Source organism: Pseudonaja textilis, chromosome 4, assembly GCF_049901715.1.
Source record: "Pseudonaja textilis isolate UNSWEBS1 chromosome 4, rPseTex1.2, whole genome shotgun sequence".
NCBI classification, from domain to species: Eukaryota; Metazoa; Chordata; class Lepidosauria; order Squamata; family Elapidae; genus Pseudonaja; species Pseudonaja textilis.
The window spans coordinates 88,806,709-88,829,742 of NC_141993.1; the positions used below are offsets into that span (position 1 = coordinate 88,806,709).

The 23,034-nt window shown below is 45.2% G+C and overlaps 1 protein-coding gene across 4 annotated transcripts in view; it reads left to right on the forward strand.

Moving 5' to 3' along the window:
- The first annotated feature begins 20,399 nt into the window (after positions 1-20,399).
- Positions 20,400-23,034, forward strand: part of EIF4E2 (eukaryotic translation initiation factor 4E family member 2) — a 47,139-nt gene continuing 44,504 nt past the window's right edge. For all 4 annotated transcript variants that reach the window (XM_087933668.1, XM_087933669.1, XM_087933670.1 and 1 more), the window contains exon 1: positions 20,400-20,514. In XM_087933668.1, coding sequence (XP_087789794.1) covers positions 20,495-20,514 — 20 coding nt within the window. In that variant the 5' untranslated portion in view covers positions 20,400-20,494. The remainder of the gene's footprint in view (positions 20,515-23,034) is intronic.

The window sequence follows — 23,034 nt, forward strand, 5'->3', positions numbered from 1 at the left end:
TGACTGAGAATTTCCATAGACATGAGCCAATGCAATCCTAGGTTGCATTAACAGAGGCATATAGAATCATTATTCTCCCAGGGATATATCAAAACTTTAGTAAGCCTCTTTTTGTAAATTCAGTAAGAGAAATTCGTCTTTATTTTTTAGCCACTTCTCAGAAAGGCCTTCGAAACTTAACATTTCCTTCGTGCCTACTGTAGGAAAGAAAATCTTACACCTTTGTGGTTTAATAGTTGTATATCTCTTTTAGGTACTGAGTCACTTAGGTGAGATTGGCGATTCTAGAAATTTAATAAATAAATAAATAACCTGGTCACAAGCCTTGTAGTGCTTTAAAGATAACCAGCATGGTTTTCTAAAACTATGTGGACTGCTGCATTTTGAACCAATTGGGACTTCAAGATACTTTTCAAAGACATATATGTGTGTAGGGGGTATATATGTATAACGGTTATTTTTTGAGAGCTGAGTGCAACGAAATTTCATTTTAATGTATGCTGATTAGTGTACATTTAAAGCGACAATAAAATTATATTCCATTCCATTCCAATAAAAAGTACCCAAAAGATTCCATTCCACTACCAAGAAAACCTGATCACCTCGAATAGGAGGTTGGACTAGAAGACCTCCAAAGTCCCTTCCAGGTATATTCTGAATTTGATGGCATCCTAACGCCCCCGCCATTGCTTCCTCTCTACTCTGAGGTGATTCCCTCAGGCAAAAGATGACTGAGGAAGACTCCAACATTTCCCGCCCAAATCTGACAGAGCCCGCTTCTTTTCTTCTATTGGCTGCCACGGGTCAGGTGGCTCTCTCTGGCCACGCCCTCAGCAGCCTCCTTCAGACAAGAGGACAGGCTCTTCTTCCTCTGCCAGCTTCGTCAAGAAGAGCCCCCCTGAAATAGGCTGCTGGGGGCGTGGCCAGAGAGAGAGAGAGCTCCACCTGACCCCCCTGGCAGCCAATAGAAGAAAAGAAGCCGGTCTGTCACGTTTGGGCGGGAAAAGTCTGAGCCTATGGTGAACAAAACAGGTCAATCTGACAGGATTTTTTTTTTCTTCCCGCCAGATTCACCTGTTTATCACACACACGCACACACGTACAACTCCAGAGTCGCCAGGTGTGAAATTTGTGCAGCAAATAACCCTAGACAAGGGCCCCAACCACCACCAGCTCACCAACCAAGGGGCAGCTACCCGTTTGATTCTCTTAACGATTGACTTCACAGACATGCCCCTCTCTGGCCACTACAATGCACTGCTAGTCATCGTATGTACCTACACAGGATGGCCTGAGTGTATCCCTACCCACACAAAGAAGGCTACTGAAGTTGTCAGGGCACTACTCCACATCATAATCCCCAGATATGGCCTGCCTTCTAGAATTTCATCAGACAATGGTCCTGAATTTATCCACAAGGCCACTCAGCAATTAGCTAAGATATTGGGTATCACTTGGAAACTCCATTGTAGCTTCCAGGCCCCCTCTGGAGGCAGGGTTGAGAGGGTTAATAGAATTATTAAGGAAAACTTGGCCAAAATATGTCAGGAAACCCACCTTAAATGGCCAGATGCTTTGAGTTTGGCTCTGGTCGCTGTCAGGTGTGCTCCTCAGAAAGGTGTCTCACTATCACCATTTGAGTTACGATATGGCCGGGTCCCCAATTTACTTCGTCCAAATATTCACAATATTATACAGATTTCTGATACAGTTAGAATGGAACAGCTACAAGCTCTTAATACGATAGTCCAAAGATTACAACAATATGTGTTAACCTGTAAACCCCATGTCTTAGTGACCTCCCCACATAACATACATCCAGGACAGGAGGTCTTGGGTTAAAGATTGGAAAAGGGAAGTATTGAGCCCAGAGTGGAAAGAGCCGTATACTGTTGTTATGTGTTCTCCCCTTGCTGTTAAGGGAGCTGGATTAAAACCGTGGATTCACTGGTCTTGAGTTAAGTTGGCTGCACCTACCCAGTGGAAAGTAGAATCCCACCCGACTCATCCATTAAAGGTAACTCTCCGAAGGACTCCATGGGATATCTCTCCTTCTGGTGACACCCCGGAAGCTGTCCCTCTGCCTTACACCATCCCAACAAAGGGTTATCCATTCTGTTTTTGAAAACTTCCAGTGTTGGAGCATCTATAGCTCTGGAAGGCAAGCTGTTCCACTCATTTAATTATTCTGGATCTTGACAGACTTGAACAAGGGGCCCTCTCCAATGAAATGAAATTTAATGTGGAGAAAAGCAAGGTTTTACACTTAGGCAGGAAAAATGACAGGATTAAGTACAGATTAGGCAAAACCTGGGTCAAAAACAGTAACCGTGAGAGGGACCTTGGAGTCCTAGTGGATGATCCCTTGAACATGAGCCAGCCGTGTGCAGCAGCAGCAGCCAAAAAAGCTAATCCGATCCTGGGTTGTATAAACAGAGGCATAGAATCAAGATCATGTGAAATATTACCCGTAGTACCATTTTTTAAAGCCTTAGTAAGGCCACACCTGAATTCTGCATCCAGTTTTGGTCACCATATTACAAGAAAGAAAAGGTGCAGAGAAGAGCAACTAAGACAGAGGTCTCCAAACTTGGCAACTTTAAGATTTGTGGACTTCAACTTCCAGAATTCTCCAGCCAGCAGAGCAGGCTGAGGAATTCTGGAAATTGAAGTCCAGAAGTCTTAAAGTTGTCGAGTTTGGGGATCCCTGAACTAAGATGATTAAAGGCCTGGGGACAAAAACATATGAAGAACAGCTGCAGGATTTGGGTATGGCTAGTCTAGAGCAGTGGCCCCCAACCTTTTTTGTGCCACGGCCCAGTACTGGCATCACAAAATGATCCACGGCCTGGTACCAGCATCAGCACGCATGACAAGGCAAGGCGAGCCGAGCGTCCGGCCAGCCAGCCGTCCCCCACTTCTCCCCACCACCTTCAACTCCTCCTTTGTACCTTTGTCGATGGGCTTCGCTTTGGGACGGCTTTGGGACGGTCACTCGGCTCACCTTGCCTTGGGTACTGAAAGAATCCTCGCGCCTTAGTTTCGTTAGAGCCCCCCCCCTTCGATGAAACTAAGGCGCGAGGATTCCTTCAGGACCCAAATGCCACTTTCCAACTGGAAAAGCTCACCCGGAAGCACTTTCTCGTCAAACAAGATGGTGGCGCCCAGCAAACCGGCGGCCCGGTAGGAAATGTTCCACGGACCGGTACCAGACCGCGGCCTGGTGGTTGGGGACCCCTGGTCTAGAGAATAGCAGGACGAGAGATGACATGATGGCAGCATTCCAGTTTTTGAGGGACTGCCACAAAGAAGAGGGGTCAACCTATTCTCCAAAGCCCCTGAGGGCAGGACAAGAAGCAATGGAGTGGAAACTAACCAAGGAATGAAGCAACCTGGAATTAAGGAGAAACTTCCTAACAGTGACGACAATTGACCAGTGAAACAGCTTGCTGTCAGAAGTTGTGGGTGCTTCATCACTGGAGGTTTTTGACTGGAGACTGGATGACTATTTGTCTGAAATGGTATAGGGCAGGGCTCTTCAAACTTTTAAGACTTCGTGGACTTCAACTCCCAGAATTCCTCCTCCAGTCATGTTAGCTCAGGAATTCTGGGAGTTGAAGTCCACAAGTCTTAAACTTGCCAAGTTTGAAGACCCTTGGTATAGGGCAGTGGTGGCTAACCTTTTTGGGCTCCTGTGCTAAAAATTGTGCGCACGTTCTTGTGCGCACGCTCACATGCCAACACCCAGAAGGCAATGCGTGCGTCGCCCCATGCCCCCTACGCATGCGCGTGCAATTGCTCCCCCTTTACCTGCACTGCACCTCCCAGTTGATTTTCAGCCTCCCAGAAGCTTGAGGACGGCTTCTGCAGCCTTTGCAGGCTGAAAAATAGGCCCCTTTTGTCACTTCTGGCAGGCCGAAAATTAGCTGTGAGGTGTGTACATGCGCAGTGAGATAAGTTTGCCTGCAGCTCGCTTGCCAGCACAAATAGCTTTGCATGACACCTGTGGCAGGCGAGCCATTGGTTTGCCATCACGGATATACGGTCTCCTGCTTAAGCAGGGGGTTGGACTAGAAGGCTGTGATGACCCGGGGCTTGGCACTGTTGAAAGGTGTCAAAATGCCTTTCTTTCGAGGATTTGATTTTCCCGCTGGGAGAGCTCCAGCACAAGGATAGGGACAACTGCTTGAAAGCTGGATCTTTTTATTTTTTAGGAAGGCGGAGAACAGCGAGAAGTCTGCGTTCCTGGGCTAGCTAGCTTCTTATGGTAAGTCCCTGGTTTTTTATACCCTTTTCTCCCCTTGTAAGTTGATTTTATGTGAGTGTTTGTATTTGTGCCTAATGTTTCAAATCCTATTTGAGTTTGTCTTTATTTCTTTCGGAGGGCAAACTCCGCGGGGTGCGGAAGGCAAGCTCCACGGGGTGGCCAGATTGTATTATTGGCTTTCTGTAATCTCTTTTAGATAGTTTTTCATATTTGTTCTGTGGCAATCTCCTGTCTGTGCCTTTTGTAATTTATATTTTGTGTCTTTTGTCTGCTTGTTTTGCTTATTTGGTAGTATGTCCTGTGTTTGTAAGGGTTTTCTAAATTATCTTTTGTTTCCTTTTCCTATTTGTCTAGTTTTCTTAATTACTTAGGCTTTTGTCTATAGGGATTCTTTAATACTTTTTATTTGATTCCTTTTCCTATGTAAGTTTGTTTTCTGGCTGACCTGATGTTCCCCTTGGGCTTTTCCTGTTTTTTTGTGACACTACTGCTTTCGTGAAATTCCCTTTCCACAGCACAAAAATAGTGAAGGCACAAAAGTAGATAAATTCCCTTTAATACCTCCAACTTGGCCCCCCATGTCCAGTTATCCTCGGCTGGAGATTAAACTCTTCCAAAAACAGTCTACGAAAGAAAGAAATGCAGTCCAAACCCAAAATACAGATAAATTAGAAATAAAAAAACCAACACAAACCACGCTGAAGTAATTAACACGACAGGCCAGGATAATAAATTGCAGACTTCCAAAAGATAACGAAGCATACACAGTTGGGAGGACCCCAAAACCCAGATAAGCCTAGACAAAGATAATGCATGCTTTGCTTCCAGCAAGGTGCTGTGTGCAAACATTCTTCTTATATCCTGTTCTCCCAGCTGCAACTAATGAAAGGGATCAGGGCCTTTTTCTCTCCCATAAGCCACGTTGCTCCCTTCTCCGTTCCTCCCTGCATGCCCTAGGATGAAGAGGGGCTGGCCCTGGTCTTCCAGTCCCCCAGCCAGACTGTGCCCTTCCCCCATTTCTTCCACAGCCACCGGAGCCACACTCCACTCCCTGTCAGCTGCTCAATCTCCCCCTCAGAATCAGACTCCAACAAGGCCATGACAAAGACCTCCAAGACCCCTTCCAACTCTATTCTGAATTGAATTAAATTCCTCCTTGTTTCCAAGTTGAATCTCCCTCTGGTGAGTTTCCATCCATTGCTTCTTGTCCTGCCTCAGGTTTTATGGAGAATAAATTGATACCCCTGTGACTGTCCTTTCAAATATTGCAAAACTGCTCTCGTGTCTCCCTTGAGCTTTTTCTTCATTAGGCTAAATAATATCGCCTTCCCTTGGCTGTGCGCCATATGATATAATATGCCTTAGCTAAGGACTATTTGTACTAGGACCTTAAGTTCTCCCTGTTTGTTCTCCATACTTTGAGCGTTATTGTACAGGCATGTGAGCCTTTATGGCTGACCCCATGTTGGCTGTTATATCTCCTGAATGTCCCTTCTTTTCATCACCCCCTTCCTCCTTCTCTTAGGATTCATACTTTGGTTCTAAAAATTGGTCTCCTTCTCCCTCCAATTAAGTACTTGATAAGAATTGCATATTTTTAATAGCTGTTCAATGAAATGTATTTATTATTATCTTTGTTTATCATCTCACTTTCAATAAAAATACAGGAGAGCCCATGGAACCTTCATTCCACATCATTCTCTGTCTCCAACGTAATCTGTGCTCTGCTTTTTGGCTACAAGTTCGCCATAGACGATGAAATTTTCCACCAGCTGATCAAAAGTATTAAATTTATCCTCCATGTTGGAGCAAGTCCCTGGGGAAATGTAGGTAAAACACTGGTAAATTTTAACTGAGCGTGTGCGTATGCAACACTTTCTCCAAAGCCCACCCATGTCCCAGTTGCCAAATGGGACCTTGGAATCCTAGTGGACAATCACTTTGAATTGAATTCTTTATTGTCATTGTATACACACAGTATACCTCCAATGAAATTCACCTAATACCCAGAGACCAGACTCAACATGCACACACACATGAAAATCCCCAAACACCTCCCCACCCGCCAAAATTCCCTGCCTCCTAAAAAACACACAAGCATCCACACAATAGACCAAGTAATACTGTCCAACAGCTCACTGATGGTGGTCCTGAAGTTCATTGTTAAGTGCAATTATAGCTCTGGGATAAAAAAACTGTTCAGAAAATGTGGGGTTCGTGTTTTAATTGTTCTGAATCTTCTGGCAGAAGGTAACAGTTCACAAAGATTGTGAGCAGGATGGGAAGAGTCTCTGAGGATGTTGTGCAACTTCCTCAAACAGTGAGATGCGAAGATGTCATCCACGGCTGGTAGCTGGAGCCCAATGATATTCTGGGCAGTTTTAATGATTCTCTGTAGAGCTTTTTTGTCCTGCTACAGAGCCGCTCCCATACCTTACAAGAGTGCCGTATGTCAGGACATTCTCAATGGTGCTGCGGTAGTAGGACCGACGTAGATACTGAGATAGATTTATCTTCCTGAGCATTCTGTGCCTTCTTTACAAGCATGTTAGCATTCATAATTCATAAGAGGTTATCCGAGATATAAATGCCCAGAAATCTAAAACTACCAACCCTCTCCACCTCCTCACCATTTATGTACAATGGTAAATGTACATCTCTCTTCCTCCTGAAGTCAATTATAAGTTCTTTACTTTTTTTGGTGTTAAGTGTAAGATTACTTTCTTTATACCACAGTGGCAGCCCTCGTATTTCCTTTCTATAAGCAGACTCCATGAGCTCCACCACTGTCGTATCATCTGCAAATTTAATAATTGTGTCGGTGTTATACAATGGGGTGCAGTCATGTGTGTACAAAGAATACAGGAAGGGGCTTAGCACACAACCCTGGGGGGGGCTCCTGTGCTTAGTATCAGAGTAGAAGAATGGTGAGATCCCATCCTTACTGACTGTGGCCTATCTGTCAGAAAATCCTTTATCCGCAAACAAATCTTCTGATTTATACCCAAACTGGACATTTTAAGAAACAACCTGTGGGTGTTGTTTAACAATGGTGTTAAAGGTAGAACTATAATCCACAAATAACAATTCTGCCTTTAACACCATTCTTCCCAACAGGTTGTTTCTTAAAAATAAATGAGCCAGCAGTTTTGGCCCAGGAGCCAAAAAGGCTAATGCACTCCTGGGTTGCATAAACAGAAGGATAGAATCAAATTTGCATGAAAGTATTAGTACTGCTTTACATAAATCCTTAGTAAGGCCACACCTGAATATTGCCTCTCAGTTTTTGTCACCACATTACAAAAAAGATGTTGAGATTTTGGGAAAAATGCAAAGAAGAGCAATTAAGATGATTCGCGGCCTGGAGATCAAAACATATGAAGAACCATTGCAGGAACTGGATATAGCTAGTCTAGAGAAAGAAGGACTAGGGGTGACATGATAGTAGTGTTCCAATATTTAAGGGGCTACCACAGAGAAGGTGGAGAGGGGAAAACCTATTCTCCAAAGTACCTGATGGCAGGACAAGAAAGAAAGGATGGAAACTAATCAAGGAGAGAACTAGAACTAAGGAGAAATTTAATAATAGTCAGAACAATTAACCAGTGGAACAACTTGTCTTCGGAAGTTGTGAGTGCTTCATCACTGGAGGTTTTAAAGAAGAAACTAGACAGCCACTTGTCTGAAATAGTATAGGGTCTCCTGCTTGAGCAGTGGGCTGGACTAGAAGACCTCCAAGGTGCCTTCCAACTCTATTGTGTAACTAAGTCAGAATGACCAGGAATACTCTTAGAGTCAAGGATGGTTATGGGGAAAATCTGGAGGTTTCTGTCTCTATAATCCCTGTGGATATAAGTTGTAATGACCCGGGATGAGATACAAAATAAACACAGTCACAAAAACAGGTGAAGCCCCTTTTATTCCTTCACTTTGCTTCCAAGATCCAAATATCCTTGACTGGAGACAAAAAACTCCCCACAAGCAGTTAAGAAAAGGAGGAAATGCCGTTTAAACTAAAAATGCCTATAAATTATAAAGAATAGAAATAACACAAACCACACTGAAGCAATTAAGGGAACCAGGCAAGATAAGGGCTTGAAGACATCCACAGATATCAGAACATACACTGGGAAGGACGCCAAACTCAGAGAGGAACGACAGACTAGAGATATTTCCACACTTTGTTTCCAGCACTGACCCATACGCATGTCTATCCTTTTAACCAGCTGTCACAGCTGCAGCCCATGAAGAGGATCAAGGCCCTTTCTTCCCCCGTAGACCACACTATTCACGTTTCTCCCTTTTCTCCTCCCTGCATGCCCTAGGATGGAGAAGGGATAGGCCTGGGTCTTCCTCTGACTGCCCAGCTAGCCTCTGCCTTTCCCCAACCTCCTCCATAAGCTCCGGAGCCACACTTCCACTCCCTGTCAGCTGTTCCCCCTCTCCCTCGGAGTCAATCTCCAACAGCGGCATAACATAAGTAAAACAAAGAAATGGAGACAGAGAATGCTGAAATTGCAGGATAGTTGTTTTAATTTGCAATGCTAGCAGAACAGTAATAATATATGCTGTGGGAACATGTGTGTAAGTGTAATTAAATGAAAGAGATTAAGGCAAAATGAGAGGACAAATGTAGGAAATGAACAAGGGGGAAATACAGGTGTTTCTCAATTTAACAACCATTCGTTTAGCAAGCATTCAAAATTACAATGGCACTGGATAACTTACTACCAGTCCTCGCACTTACGTCCATCACAGAATCCTTCCATGTGATCGAAATTCAGGTTCTTGACAAATGGCATGTAGTTACGACAGTTGCAGCATCCCAGGGACACATGATCACCTTCTGAGCCGTGGTGGCACATTGGTTAGAACACAGTAAAAAGGCAAAGGTTCCCCTCACACATACGTACTAGTGCTCATCTCTGTGAGAAAGCCGAAGAGCCAGTGCTGTCCGAAGATGTCTCCATGGTCATGTAGTCGGCATGACTAAATGTCTTCAAAGGCGCATGGAACGCTGTTCCCACCAAAATGCTCCCTATTTTTCCACATGTATTTCTTTTACATGCTTTCGAACCGCTAGATTGGCAGAAGCTGGGACAAGTAACAGGAGCTCACTCCGTTACACAGCGCTAGGGATTCAAACCACCGAACTGCCGACCTTTCTGATCAACAAGCTTAGCGTCTTAGCCACTGAGCCACCACATCCCATGGACTGGAACATAGAACACAGTACTGCAGGCTAATTCACTGCTCCCTCCAGGAATTCAGTCCTGACCGGCTGAAGGTTGACTCAGCCTTCCGTCCTTCTGAGGTCAGTAAAATGAGGACCCAGATTGTTGGGGGCAAGAGGCTGACTCTGTAAACAGCTTAGAGAGGGAAGTAAAGCACTGTGAAGCCGCACATACGTCTAAGTGCTCTGGCTATTGCTGACTGACCTTCCCAGCCAGCTTCTGAGAAACAAAGTCGGTGGAGGGGGAGCTGGATTCGCTTAGTGTCTGCATCATTCCCTGTTGGGGAAAAGGTCACAAAGTGCTCAGAGTCATTGTACATGAGATGGGCAGCAAACGGATTGATGGATGGATAGATGGGCAAGTAGGCAGAGATGGACGGACAGACAGACAGAAGACTGTCTTGCTTTACTTAGCAATGGAAATTCTGATTAACAGATTATCAGAGTTGGAAGGGACCTTATAGGTCATCTAGTCCAACCCCCCCCCCCCCACCTAAGCGGGAGACCCTACACCATTTCTGACCAATGGCAGTCCAATCTCTTCTTGAAAGTGTCAAGTGATGGCGCTCCCACAACTTCCAAGGGCAACTTCTGTTCCATGGGTTGATTGTTCTCCCTGTCAGAAAGTTTCTCCTTATTTCCAGGTTGAATCTTTCCTTGTTTCCATCCATTGCTCTTTGTCTGGCCTTTGGGTGCTTTAGAAAATAACTTGACCCCTTCCTCTCTGATCCCAGCTGTGGTTGTAAGTCAAGAACTACTTATATTTCAAATAGGTTTATCGGAGAATCGCCTGATTCTGTTCCCAGGGCAGGGTTGTGGTACATCTTAATCTGCTTCAGGCATCACCACCTAGTTTACATTCCCAAAAATGACTGTGCTGAAAATGCATTGCTCAATTGGAATAATCCTGTTTTAAATATGTGCTTCTCTCTTTCTCTTGCAGCTCTATGAGGTGTTCCCATGGATTATGGGATACCTCCCCGGCCCTCACCAGAAAGCGTTCGCCTTTGCTGAGTTCTTACGCTCTTTTGCCCTACAGGAGATTGGCAACTCTAAGAAGCATGAGTCTGTAAATGAGCCACAGGATTTCATTGACTTTTATTTGGCTCAGACAGCAAAAGTAAGAGCTGCTTAGTCGGCTATTAAGATGAGAGGGGAGGAGAGAACTTTTATCATCATTCTTTTTACTGTGAGCACACGGGCCCTCATTAGAATAGAACAGAATTCTTTTATTGGTCAATGGGATTGGGACACACAAGGAATTTGTCTTTGATGCATAAGCTCTCAGTGTACATAAAGCAAAAAGAAAAAATAGAACACATTCATCAAAAATCATAAGATACAACACTTAGTGATAGTCATAGGTTACTAATAAACAATCAAATCATACTAGGAAACAAATAAAACAACATAAATCATAAAGATGCAAGCAATATGGTTATAGTCATAAATTGGAAGAGATAGGGAATAGGAAGGATGCGAATAATAATAATAATGCAGACTTTGTAATTGTTGAACAGTGTTGAGGGAATTATTTGTTTAGCAGAGTGATGGCGTTCGGGAAAAAAACTGTCCTTGTGTCTAGTTGTTCTGGAGTGCAGTGCTCCGTAACATCGTTTTGTGAGTAGGAGTGGAAATAGTTTATGTCCAGGATGTGAGGGGCCTGTAAATATTTTCACAGCCCCCTTTTTGACTCGTGTAGTATACAGGTCCTCCATGGAAGGCAGGTTGGCAGCAAAAAAAATGAAATGCAATTGACTGCTCTTAAGAGAAAGTGTATATCTACCCAAACGCATGCATAACACGCATATACACATGCTGTGTGCATAAATATACACCTTCACCATATACATATGTACATGTATACATTAATAATAGGAACACGGTGGCTCAGTGTATCAGTTGGCATCATTCAAGGAGATTAGGATCAACACCACGTCTTCCATAGTGGTTGCCACTACACTTTAGAACACTAAAGCCCCTTTAGGTAAGATCCTCATAGATTAGCTACTCATCACTCTTGGATACTTGCCGAGCAAGTATCTTCTCATAGCTCTTTGCATCACTCATAGCTTATGGAAATGGAATGAGATCTGCTCGGCATCACAAGACAGGATAGAATGATTTGCATGCGGATTGGAGAACAAACAGGAGTATATGATTTCCTCAAGAGGGTAAAAGAATTGCAGTGCAAATGGGCTGGTCGCAGAGGTGGGTATTCAGCCGGTTCTGACCAGTTCTGGAGAACCAGTACTGGAAATTTTGAGTAGTTCTGGAGAACTGGTAAATCCCACCTGACTGCCCCCCCGATCTCTTCTCTTCTTCCTGATTCCTAGCTGATCTGCTAGGCCTTCTTTGGTTGCCCTGCACAGGAGAATGGAGCTGCAAAGCAGGTTAGTGGGGTGGGGAGGGAAGGGGGATTTTGCAGTATCCTTCCCCCAGGGAAGGGAAGGGAGACTTTATAGTATCCTTCCCCTGCCATGCCTACCAAGCCACTCCCACCAAGCCATGCCCACAGAACCGGTAGCAAAAAAATTGAATCCCACCACTGGCTGGTCACATAGCAAGAAGAACTGATGCCAGGTGGACCAAAACAGTCATAGAATGGATCCCAGGCAAGAGACCTGAGACAAGATGGAGGGACAACATCAGCAAGTGTTACGGGCCCAATTGGCAAAAGAAAGCTCAGAACCGTATTGGTTCTGATCTAAGTATAATATATAATATCATACATTGCAATGTCCTACCTGTCAATGAATACTTCAGCTTCAGCCATAACAATGCAAGAGCACACAATAGATACAAACTCAAGGTTAATCGCACCAAAGTTGATTGCAGGAAATATGACTTCAGCCACAGAGTGATCAATGTCTGGAATCCTCTACCTGACACTGTGGTTTCTTCCCCAAACCCCAAAAACTTTAACCTTAAACTTTCTACTATTGATCTCACCCCTTTTCCTGAGAGGTCTGTAGGGGGTGTGCATAAGCGCACCAACGTGCCTACCGTCCCTTGTCCTATTGCTTCTTTTATTTTTCTATTTTTCTTATATGTATCCATGTATTCATAACTATGCTTTTTACTTATACCTATTATCTTGTAAGCAATTGACAAAATAAATAACTAAAAATAACTAAAAGAATGTTTTCTTCCCTGTGTCTCTTCACTGTTGAAGATATCCTGAGGCCAAGAAGGCTCCACCCCCATTTGCACTACTCAGGTGACCCTGAGGACACAGATAAACCTCCCAAGCGGCCTCAACGACTCTCCAAAAATCATGCAAATGACCAGCTGCCTGCAAGGAATATAAATCCTTACATTCCTTACCATCCAGACAGAGCTGAAGAAGTTTCTGGGATGAGAATAACAGAGTTGGAAGGAACCTTGCAGGACAACTAGTCCAACCCCCACACCCAAGCAGGAGACCCTGCACCAGTGGTGGTATTCAGCAGGTTTGCACCGGTTTGAGCGAACTGGTAGCAAGGATTTGGCATGGGTCACTGAACCATTAGGAATTTCTGGCTGGCCATACTCCCAACCCGGTCACTTCTCCCCACCCAATCAGTCCTTATCATGCATACGCAACATTGCTGACTGCCTTCTTCCCTGCCCAGTCATTCCTTAAGGTTTTTTTTCCTCCTGACAATCAGCTGTTTTTATGATCAGCTATGCTGGGATTCCCCTCGCTATCTTACTGCTTTGCCCAAGAGGCTTCCCTGAGGCCCAGAAGGCCCCAAAATGGAGAATGGGGGCAGGCTCTGTTTTTACTTCCTGGGCCTCAGGAAAGCTTCCTGGGAGCAAAAATGCCCCCCAGGAGGCTTACCTGAGGCCCAGAAGGCCCAAAAATCGGAGGGGGGGGGTTTGCTGCAAACATACTCACCTAGCCACGCCCACAGAACCGGTAGTAAAAAAATTTGGATCCCACCCCTGGCCTACACCATTTTTGACAGATAGCCACCCAATCTCGTCTTGAAAGTTTCCAGGGTGAAGCTCCAACAACTTAAAAGAAAATAAATACATAAGAAAGTCCAGTTGCCTCCTGAAAATCCCACTGCCATGTGACCCATGATTTCCAACGGGTCTCTTTTGCTCATTTCCAGCATTTACTTCTAATTTTTTTTTGGGTGGGGGGGATGACCATTGATTAAAAGGGCTCATTTAAGAATCCCTGAAAAAAAGAGATTCAGAATGAAATCGCTTGAGAATATCGTTTTCGACTTTTAGCAGCCATATTGTTACGAGTGGTTTTCGACTTACAACAGTTCGTTAAGTGAGCGAAATTACAATGGCACTGAAAAAAGTGACTTATGACTGTTTTTCACACTTACAGACTGTTGCAGCATCTCCACGGTCACGTGATCAGAATTCATTGCTTGGCAACCGGGCATGTATTTATGATAGTTGCTTTGCCCTAGTGTCATGAGATCGATCCTCTTTTGCGACCTGTCAATGGGGCAGTTAGATTGTGCTATTGAGTCTGTCATCTGCACCTCTATAACTGTCTGGTTTAGTTCTGCAACCCAACAGGACAGACACAGACTCTAGAGAATAATTAGGACTGCAGAAAATAACAATGGCTACCAACCTGCCTTCCATGGAGGACCTGTGTACCGCACGAGTCAAAAAGAGGGCTGTGAAAATATTTACAGACCTCCCACATCCTGGACATAAATGGTTTCAACTCCTTCCCTCAAAACGAGGCTGTAGAGCCCTGCACACCAGAACAACTAGACACAAGGGGAGTTTTTTCCCCGAAAGCCATCACTCTGCTAAACAGATAATCCCCTCAACACTGTCCAGCTAGTGACAAAGTCTGCACTACTCTCACTATTAATCTCCTCATCACTCCTTATCACCCATCCTCTCCCACTTGTGACTGTGTGACTGTAACTTTGTCGCTTGTATCCTTATGATTTATATGGACTGTTTCCTGGTATGACTTGATTGCTTATTGTACCCTGTGACTATTTTTAAGTGCTGTCCCTGATGATTCTTGACTCTTGACGAATGTCTCTTTTCTTTTATGCACACTGAGATCATTTGCACCAAGACAAATTCCTTGTGTGTCCAATCACACTTGGTCAATAAAAGAATTCTATTCTATTCTATTCTATTCTATTCTATTCTATTCTATTCTATCCTATCCTATCCTATCCTATCCTATCCTATCCTATCCTAATTTAATAGCTGCAACGATTCATTTAACAACTGTGGCAAGAAAGGTTGTAAACTGGGGCAAAATTAATTTCATAACTGTCCCGCTTAGCAAGAGAAATTTTGGGTTCGATTGTGGTCATAAGTCAAGAACTACCTGTGGGGATAATGTAGCTGATGTTTTACTTCAGTGCTCCTAGTGTCTCCTCTTTTGAGGAAACCGCACCCTCTAGTGGCATTTTGTATGCATTACAGTAAATAAGAAATGTTAATATATATTAGGAGCTGTGGGGTCCTTGGTCCCAAATGTTGCTCTAATTTTGGAAATTAAGGAGTTTTCATCCCGTTTCCTGACTGCTAATGGATATTCATGGATCATACATGAAAGCACCTTAATTTCACAACACTTGACCATAGTTTTATTTGGGAAACTGTGAGCATCCTAGACCAAGGCAAGTCCGAAACAGTTAGAAGCCTGGCACTCAAACATATCAGCCATCAACAGGCACATAGACATAAATAACACGTACACACCATTCAAAAAGAGACAATCAAAAGGCTGAAAAAGAAACAAAAAGGCCAAAACACTTCTCCACCAGCAGTCAACAGCTAGAAGAGTACCATGGCTAATGTTAGTTCAACAATTAAGAAGCAACTCCAATCAATTAAACAAGCTAATGCAAATAACAGCCCAATCAAGAAACCACACAGTCCACGCCCACTAAGAGTGATTGGGCAAACCACTAGTACGGTGATGGTAAACTTCAGGAGTGGGATTCAAATTTTTTAACAACCGGTTCTGTGGGCGTGGCTTAGGTGGTGGGCGTGGCTTGGTGGTCATGAGACTGGGTGGACATGGCTTGGTGGTCATGTTATTGGCTGGGTGTGGCCAACTCAATATCACTCACATCGAGGCACACATCTCCTCGCCTGGCCTCTCAGGACTGTGGGGATGTTGCAATGGTCATAAGTGTGAAAAATGGTCATAAGTCACTTTTTTCAGTGCCATTGTAACTTTGAATGGTCACTCCACACAAAGTACCAGCAAAGAGGGGAAAGAACCTCCAGAGAAGTTCCTGAGACAGGAAGTCTAGTCCTGCCAAGAATGTAATAAGGGTTAACAGAGAGGCAGTTTCTGTAAGCAACACCAGAATGTTTCCTTCCTGCCTTCCTTACAGGATTAGCCCAGTAATTTCTTCTAACAACCAGTTCTAGGGAATAGGTGGGAACCTGTAGAATCCTACCCCGGTGAACTTTTTTGTTGTAGTGTGCCAAAAGCGTGCGTGTGCGCATGCCAGCACCCACAATGCAATGCGCTCCCCTGTGCATGCACACACAACAACCCCCCTTACCCTCACTATGTATGCATGCGACTCCCAGCTGATTTTTGGTCCGCTTGAGGCCGTTTTCACCCTCCCGGCGGCTCAAGGGAAGCCTCTGGAGCCTCAGGAGGCTGAAAACAGGCCTTTTTCAGCACTTCTGGTATTTCTGGAAGGCTCATTTTCTGGCCTCCTGAGGCTCCAGAGGCTTCCCTTGAGTCGCCGGGAGGGCGAAAATGGCCTGAAAATCAGCTGGGAGGCACGCGCATGCGCAGTGCAGGTAAGTTTGGTTGGGACTCCCGTGCCATAGGTTCGCCATCACAGCACTGGTATATAAACTGAGATGAAACCCCATTCCCTTCTAACACTGATGGTGTTACCTAGTTGGGTAATGAAATGTCTGCAAAAAAGGCAACCAAACTCTGAGCACCAAACATCCCATAGTCCTTTCCTTCTTCTTCCTAATACAATCCTCGGTTGTATAAACAGAGGCAGAGAATCCAAATCACATGAAGTATTAGTACCGCTTTATAAAACATTAGTAAGACCACACCTGAAACACTACATCCAGTTTTGGTCACCACATTACAGAAGAGATGCTGAGACTTTGGAAAAGTGCAGAGAACAGCAACTAATATGATTAAAGGCCTGGAGATTAAAACATACGAAGAACGGTTTGGAGGATTTGGGTTTGGCCAGTCTAGAGAAAAGAAAGACTAGGGGGAGACAGGATAGCATCTTCCAATATTTGAGGGGCTGCCCCAGAGAGGAGGAGGAAGGGGGTCAAGCTATTCTCCAAAGCACCCGAAGGCCAGACAAGGAATAATGGATGGAAATCGATCAAGGAGAGATTCAACCTGGAACTTTGGAGAAATTTCCTGAGAGAACAATTAATCAGTGGAACAACTTGCCTCCAGAAGTTGTGGATGCTCCAACACTGGAAGTTTTTAAGAAGAGATTGGACAGCAATTTGTCTGAAATGGTACTATGGGGCAGGGGTGACATTCAGCAGGTTCTGACCCGTTCTGGAGAACCGGTAGCAGAAATTTTGAGTAGTTTGGAGAACCAGCAAATACCACCTCTGACTGGAGATTTTACAGTATCCTTCCCCTGCCACGCCCACCAAGCCACACCCACAGAACCGGTAGTAAAAAATTTTTGAATCCCACCACTGCTGTGGGGTTTCCTGCCTGACTAGTGGGGTGGGCTAGAGGATCTCCAAGGTTCCTTGTTCGGTTATTGGTGGTTTTGTTGCAGAAGGGAGCATCCCACACACATGTTAATCCTTGATGGATGGCAGGATGTTCTGCCTGAAGGTTTGATATGTGGACATTCCTTGGGGAACGACCATCTGCTGCTACTTCTCTTGGTGATGCAACAAGTCTTAAATGTCAAAAGATTTGCTGATAAATGGTGGGAAAGCGTGAGAGTGTGCTGAGATTTGTCTGAAGGATTCCTTAGCTCCAGATGTATTCATAAGCCTCCTACCAAACGGCAATTCCACTGAAAAGAAATAGGCGCTCATCCATGACAGATATTCCAAAACTTCCTGGCATGCGTACAGCTAGCTCTCGACTTACAACCAGCGGTGGGATTCAAATTTCTTAACCAGTTCTGTGGGCATGGCCTAATTTGTGGGTGTGGCTTGGTGGTCATGTGACTGGGCTTGCTGATTGGGTGTGGCTTGGTGGTCACGTGACTGGCTGGGCGTGGCTTGTATGTACACATTGAAAATATTTATGTAAATATTTAATTTTTTAATTTAAAAAAGATCAGCTTTTGCCCCAAACCAGACAAAGCAGGCAGGCAGCTTGAGTTGCTCACAGAATCACAGGTTCACTCAGAGATCTATCTTTCTGCAATCTGCTACCTGAGTCTGCACTGAAAAATAGAAGCTTCAGTCCTAAGGAAGGTTCAGCTCTGCTTTTAGATTAGCTAAAAAGCAAGACATTCAATGATTTCCTGCCTTCTAGCTAATCTAAATCTCCTGGCACAGCAGAACTTCTGTTGGTTGGGGGAGGGGAAGGAAAAATAGCAACTTAACAGGCAAATTTGATGGCGCGCATGCCAGGTAAGGAGTGGCTGGGTGGGGAGGGGAGGGACCAGCCAGTGGCTCGATTTGCTGGTTCTCTGAACTGGGCAGAATCATAACAACCGGTTGGTTCTATAGAACCGGTCTGACCAGGTAGAATCCCACCCCTGCTTACAACAGTTCGTTTAATGACCGTTTGAAGTGACCCAGAACTGTAAGCTACCCAGAGTCATTGACTGAGATGAATGGCTACAGAAATTGAATGAATGTATGACTAAATGAATGAAAAGATCCATTCCTAAGAATTTTGACTTTTGACTGTGGTGACTCACTTTACAAGTCATAGAAACAGTTGTAAAATAAGAGTCCAGACATGGGGTGGCTCAACTTATGACTGTAATGGTTTACAACTGAAATTCCTGGCTCCACTGTGGTCTGAAGTCAAGGACTTCCTGCAGGTCGACTAAAATGGCTGGGAACTTCTGGGAACTGAAGCCCACTTATCTTAAAGGCGCCGCAGTTGAGAAAAGCCCGGTTTAAGGTCAAGGTCAAGGTTTCCCTCGCACCTATGTGCTAGTTGTTTCTGGCTCTAGGGGGGAGTGCTCATCTCCGTGACAAAGCCGAAGGGCCAAGCACTGTCCGAAGACGTCTCCGTGATCATGTGGCCAGCAGGACTAAACGCCTTTGAAGGCATACGGAACGCTGTTCCCTTCCCACCAAAGTGGTCCCTATTTTTCTACTTGCATTTTTACATGCGTTCGAACGGCTTGATGGCAGGAGCTGGGACCAGTAACGGAAGCTCACTCTGTGATGTGGCGCTAGGGATTCGAACCACCAAACTGATGGGCCATCTGCTAAAAGAAAGCCAGGTCATGGCACACACTTCAACGTAAATCAGGAAGCCTTTAATTGTGGAGTGTGTCTGGAAAGAACAAAGAATGCTTATCCACAGGAGGATATGCGTGTGTAAATCTTGTAACAATCCTGGCTAATTGGAAAGCTGATAAAAGTAACTTGAGTTAGCCAACTTGCAGATCTCAGTTAACAGTTAGGGATAGAGATAGCCTGCAGCAAATCAAATGTATATTAGATAACTCCTAGCATTAGCTAAGACTTGGGAGTAGGGACAGCTAGAGGCCAATAGAACAAATTGTAGAACGATTACTAAAATGTTTATTAGATGATATGTCTTATTATCTCGCTTTGTCTCACCTTCTCCTTTAGTGAAAATGTATAAAACTTACTCAATCCTTTGTTCTGGGCTCTTGGCATTTTGACCAGCCCTTTTCCTTGGAGAACGCCAATAAAAAGCAACCGGAAAACCTGCACCTCGTGTCTGGCGTCTATCATTGGCTTTGGCACCAGGCTCTGACCCGCACTGGGGACAACAGAACTGCCTACCTTTCTGATCGACAAGCTCAGCGTCTTAGCCACTGAGCCCTCGCATCCCTGGCTTAGAGATACTGGCTTAGAGATATCCTAATATGGATAGTCCTCGACTTACAACAGTTCATTTAGTGACCATCCAAATGGTCACATGGTCAAAGTTCGGATGGTTGACCACTGACTCAGGATAGTTGCAGTGTCACGTGTTGTTCTTCTTTTGCAAGCTCCTCACAGAAGCCCAGGGAGAAGCCAGATTTTCTTAATAACTTTGCAACTAACTTATCAATTGCAAGTGATTCACTTAACAACCGTGGCAAGAAAGGGTGTAAAATGGGGCAAAGCTTCATTTAAACAACAGAAGTTTGGGTGTCATGTCCCTGGTGGAGACTGACTCTGAGGGAGAGGAGGAACAGCCGACAGGAGTGGAAGTGTGAGGACCAAAACTGGATGCAGTTTTAATAAGTGTGGTCTTACTAAGGCTTTATAGAGTGGTATTAGTACCTCATTTGATCTTGATTGTTAATGCAATTTAGGATTGCATGAGCTTTCTTGGCTGCTGCAGCAAAAAAAAAGCTAATGCAATCCTAAATTGTACACCTTGTACTATTTCAAACAAATGGCATCCAGGCTTTTTGAAAGCCTGCAGTGTTGGAGCACCCACAACTTCTGCAAGCATACTTACCCCTTTAGGTTGTTCCCAGCCCTTCCCATGTAGCGCAAAACCTGCTCAAAGAGTTGCGCATTTCCTCATTGTCGTGATTTCTATGGGCGGTTCTCAGATTTTGAAACACGCGACCCCGGAAACAGCCTATCCTCAGTGCAACGGAAGAGCTCCTCTAATTTCTCTGCTCTACGAGGCTTCATAGTACAGGGATGATTGAGCGGTAGAGGGGACCACCATAGAGTGTCGCGGTCAAGAAAGTCTCTCGTAGCAGCCGGAATGCTACCGCCTCCTCAGGGCCGGGTAGAGGCCGCCGCCTAGGACAAAGGTTCCGCCGGGCCGGAAGTGGGGGAAGACCGCGAATGGAAGAGAGGCAGGCCGCTGAACGGAAGTCGTGCGGCTGAGGGAAAGCGAAGCGGCTTCGAGTGACGGAGCGAGGAGGATGAACAACAAATTCGACGCGTGAGTGAGTCGGGACGCCGCGGCATGGCGGGACAGGGCCGCGGGGGAGACCTTCGGGTCGGCCCCCTGGTCGGAATGGGAGAGGGGGACCGCAGCGCGTGCGCAGTTGGTTCCCGGAGCGGCGGGGGGCAGCGGCGTTCTCCCAAAATATCCCCCCCACCCACTTACTCCGGGCTCCTAAAAACGCCAAAACCCTTTTTTTTCGGGCACTGCCGGTGGAGCCCCTGACGGGTTCCGGGGCTTCGGTTTCCTCAAGCCGGAGCCAAGGTTCTAGTCCTCATTGTCGTAAGACCCCAAGCGAGCAGGAATGTCAAAGCAGCTGTTTCCGAAATGGGGGCGGAGGGAGGGGGTGGGAGCAGAGGATGAGGTTACAGGGAGTCCTCGACTTACGGTCACAACAGAGGCCCTAATTTCTGTGTTAAGGGAGACATTTATCAAGTGGGCCTTGCCTCCCCTCCTGTTTCGACCTTTCTGACCACGGTCGTTAAGTGAATCACCACCGCAGTTGATGTTAGTAACCTGGTTGTTAAGTGAATCTGGCTTCTCCGTTGACTTTGCTTATCAGAAGGTCTCTCACACACAAACGCAACACACGTGTCACAAATCTATCTTATCAGAATACAGCTGGAAGGGACCTTGGAGGTCTTCTAGTCCAACCCCCTGCTCAGGGAGATCCTATACCAACAACAGTCATAAATACGGAGCAGTTGCCAAGCGTGGGAATTCTGATCACGTGACGGTGGGGCTGCTGGAAAGGTGAAGTGTGAAAAAAATGGTCATAAATCACTGTTCTTCAGTGCCAATGTAACTTTGAACCGTCATTAAAGGAACTGATGTAAATTGAGGACTTAGCTGTATGGAGGCCAAAGAGCCAGACCTGTTCCAGGCAGGGGATGATGGATCATAATCTCCTCCCCAGGAGCCCTCGGAAGGGAGACCACCAGGAAATCCTAGCGGGGGATTAGAATGGCACCCCAAGAAAGGGCAGCCATTGCTGATGGCTGAAGGCAGTCTTGACTTTCTCCCTAGAGATACAGGTAATCCTCAACTTATGACCACAATGGAGCTCCAAATTTATGTTGCTAAGTGAGACATTTTTAAAGTGAGTTTTGCCTCATGATATGATTTTGCTTGCTGCGGTCCTTAAGTGAATCGCTGCAATGGTCACATTAATTACATGCCTGTTAATCTGGCTTCCCCCAGTGACTTTGTCAGAAGGTCACAAAAGTTGATCGTAATACAGGTAGTCCTCGACTTAACAACAGTTCACTTAGTGGCAGTTCAAAGTTACAATGTCACTGAAAAAAGGTGGCTTACGACCATTTTTCAGAGTTACAACCTTTGCAGCCTCTCCCCCCGCCCCAGATCAGGGGATTAGGGGATCAAAATTCAGGTGCTTGGCAAGTGACTCCTATTTATGTTCCTGTGTCCCAAAGTCTTTTGCAGCTTTTTGACAAGCAAAGTCACAGGGGAAGCCAAGATTCACTTAACAACCCTGTTGCTGTTGTGGTTAGCCGGCAGCAGGTGCAGACGGCTGAAGAGAGTGAGGACTCAGATGAGGGGCCAGGACCATTAGGGAGTGGACTGCTGCCGTCAGAGATTGTGGGGACTGGCAGCAGCGATGAGGAGATTCCTGAGGAGCCTGTGCCAAATGCGCGTGTGTGCAGGGTTGCTCGCAGGAAAGAGCAGCTACAACAGCACAGGCGACTCGGGAGTAAGGCTGCAAGGTAATGGCCCCTCCTTCAAGAAGATAAAAGCCAGCTGTTCTTTGTAGGAAGCAAAAACGTTTTGAAACTCAGCCTTGTGGACATTCCAGTATCTTAAGTTGGTATTTTAAGACTCTTGTGTTGTGAAATATTTCTTATCTGTCATTCTTGGCAGCCTTGCACAGTTTTGGCCAGGCTTGTGTTTATCAAACTTAATTAGTTTGCAGCAGCCTTTTAACCGGGGATTCGTAAGAATCATTAAAAGGTTTCTGTTCCCTTTGGTTCATGTTTGTTTTATTGCAAAAGGGTTTGGGTCAAAACAGTTGCTAACTTAACAACGGCTGTCATTCACTTAACAACCGTGGCAAGAAAGGTGGTAAAATGAGGCAATACTCACTTAACAAATGTCTCACTTAACTACAGAAATCTGCTGTTAAGTGAGACATTTGTTAAGTGAGTGTTGCCTCATTTGGGGTCATACCTTGAGGATTGTACTCCGGGACACTGCAGCCATCATAAATGTGAGTCAGTTGTCTGTTGGCGCAGTGGTTAGAGTGCAGCACTGCAAGCTACTTCTGCTGCAGCCAGCTGCCTACAGTTTGGTAGTTCGATTCTCACCAGGCTCAAGGTTGACTCAGCCTTCCATCCTTCCGAGGTGGGTAAAATGAGGACCCAGATTGTTGGGGGGCAAGAGGCTGACTCTTTAAACCACTTAAGAGAGGGCTGGAAAGCACTATGAAGCGGTATATAAGTCTAAGTGCTAGTGCTATTCAAATGTAAAGTTTGAAAATGATCATAAGACATTTTTTTTCAG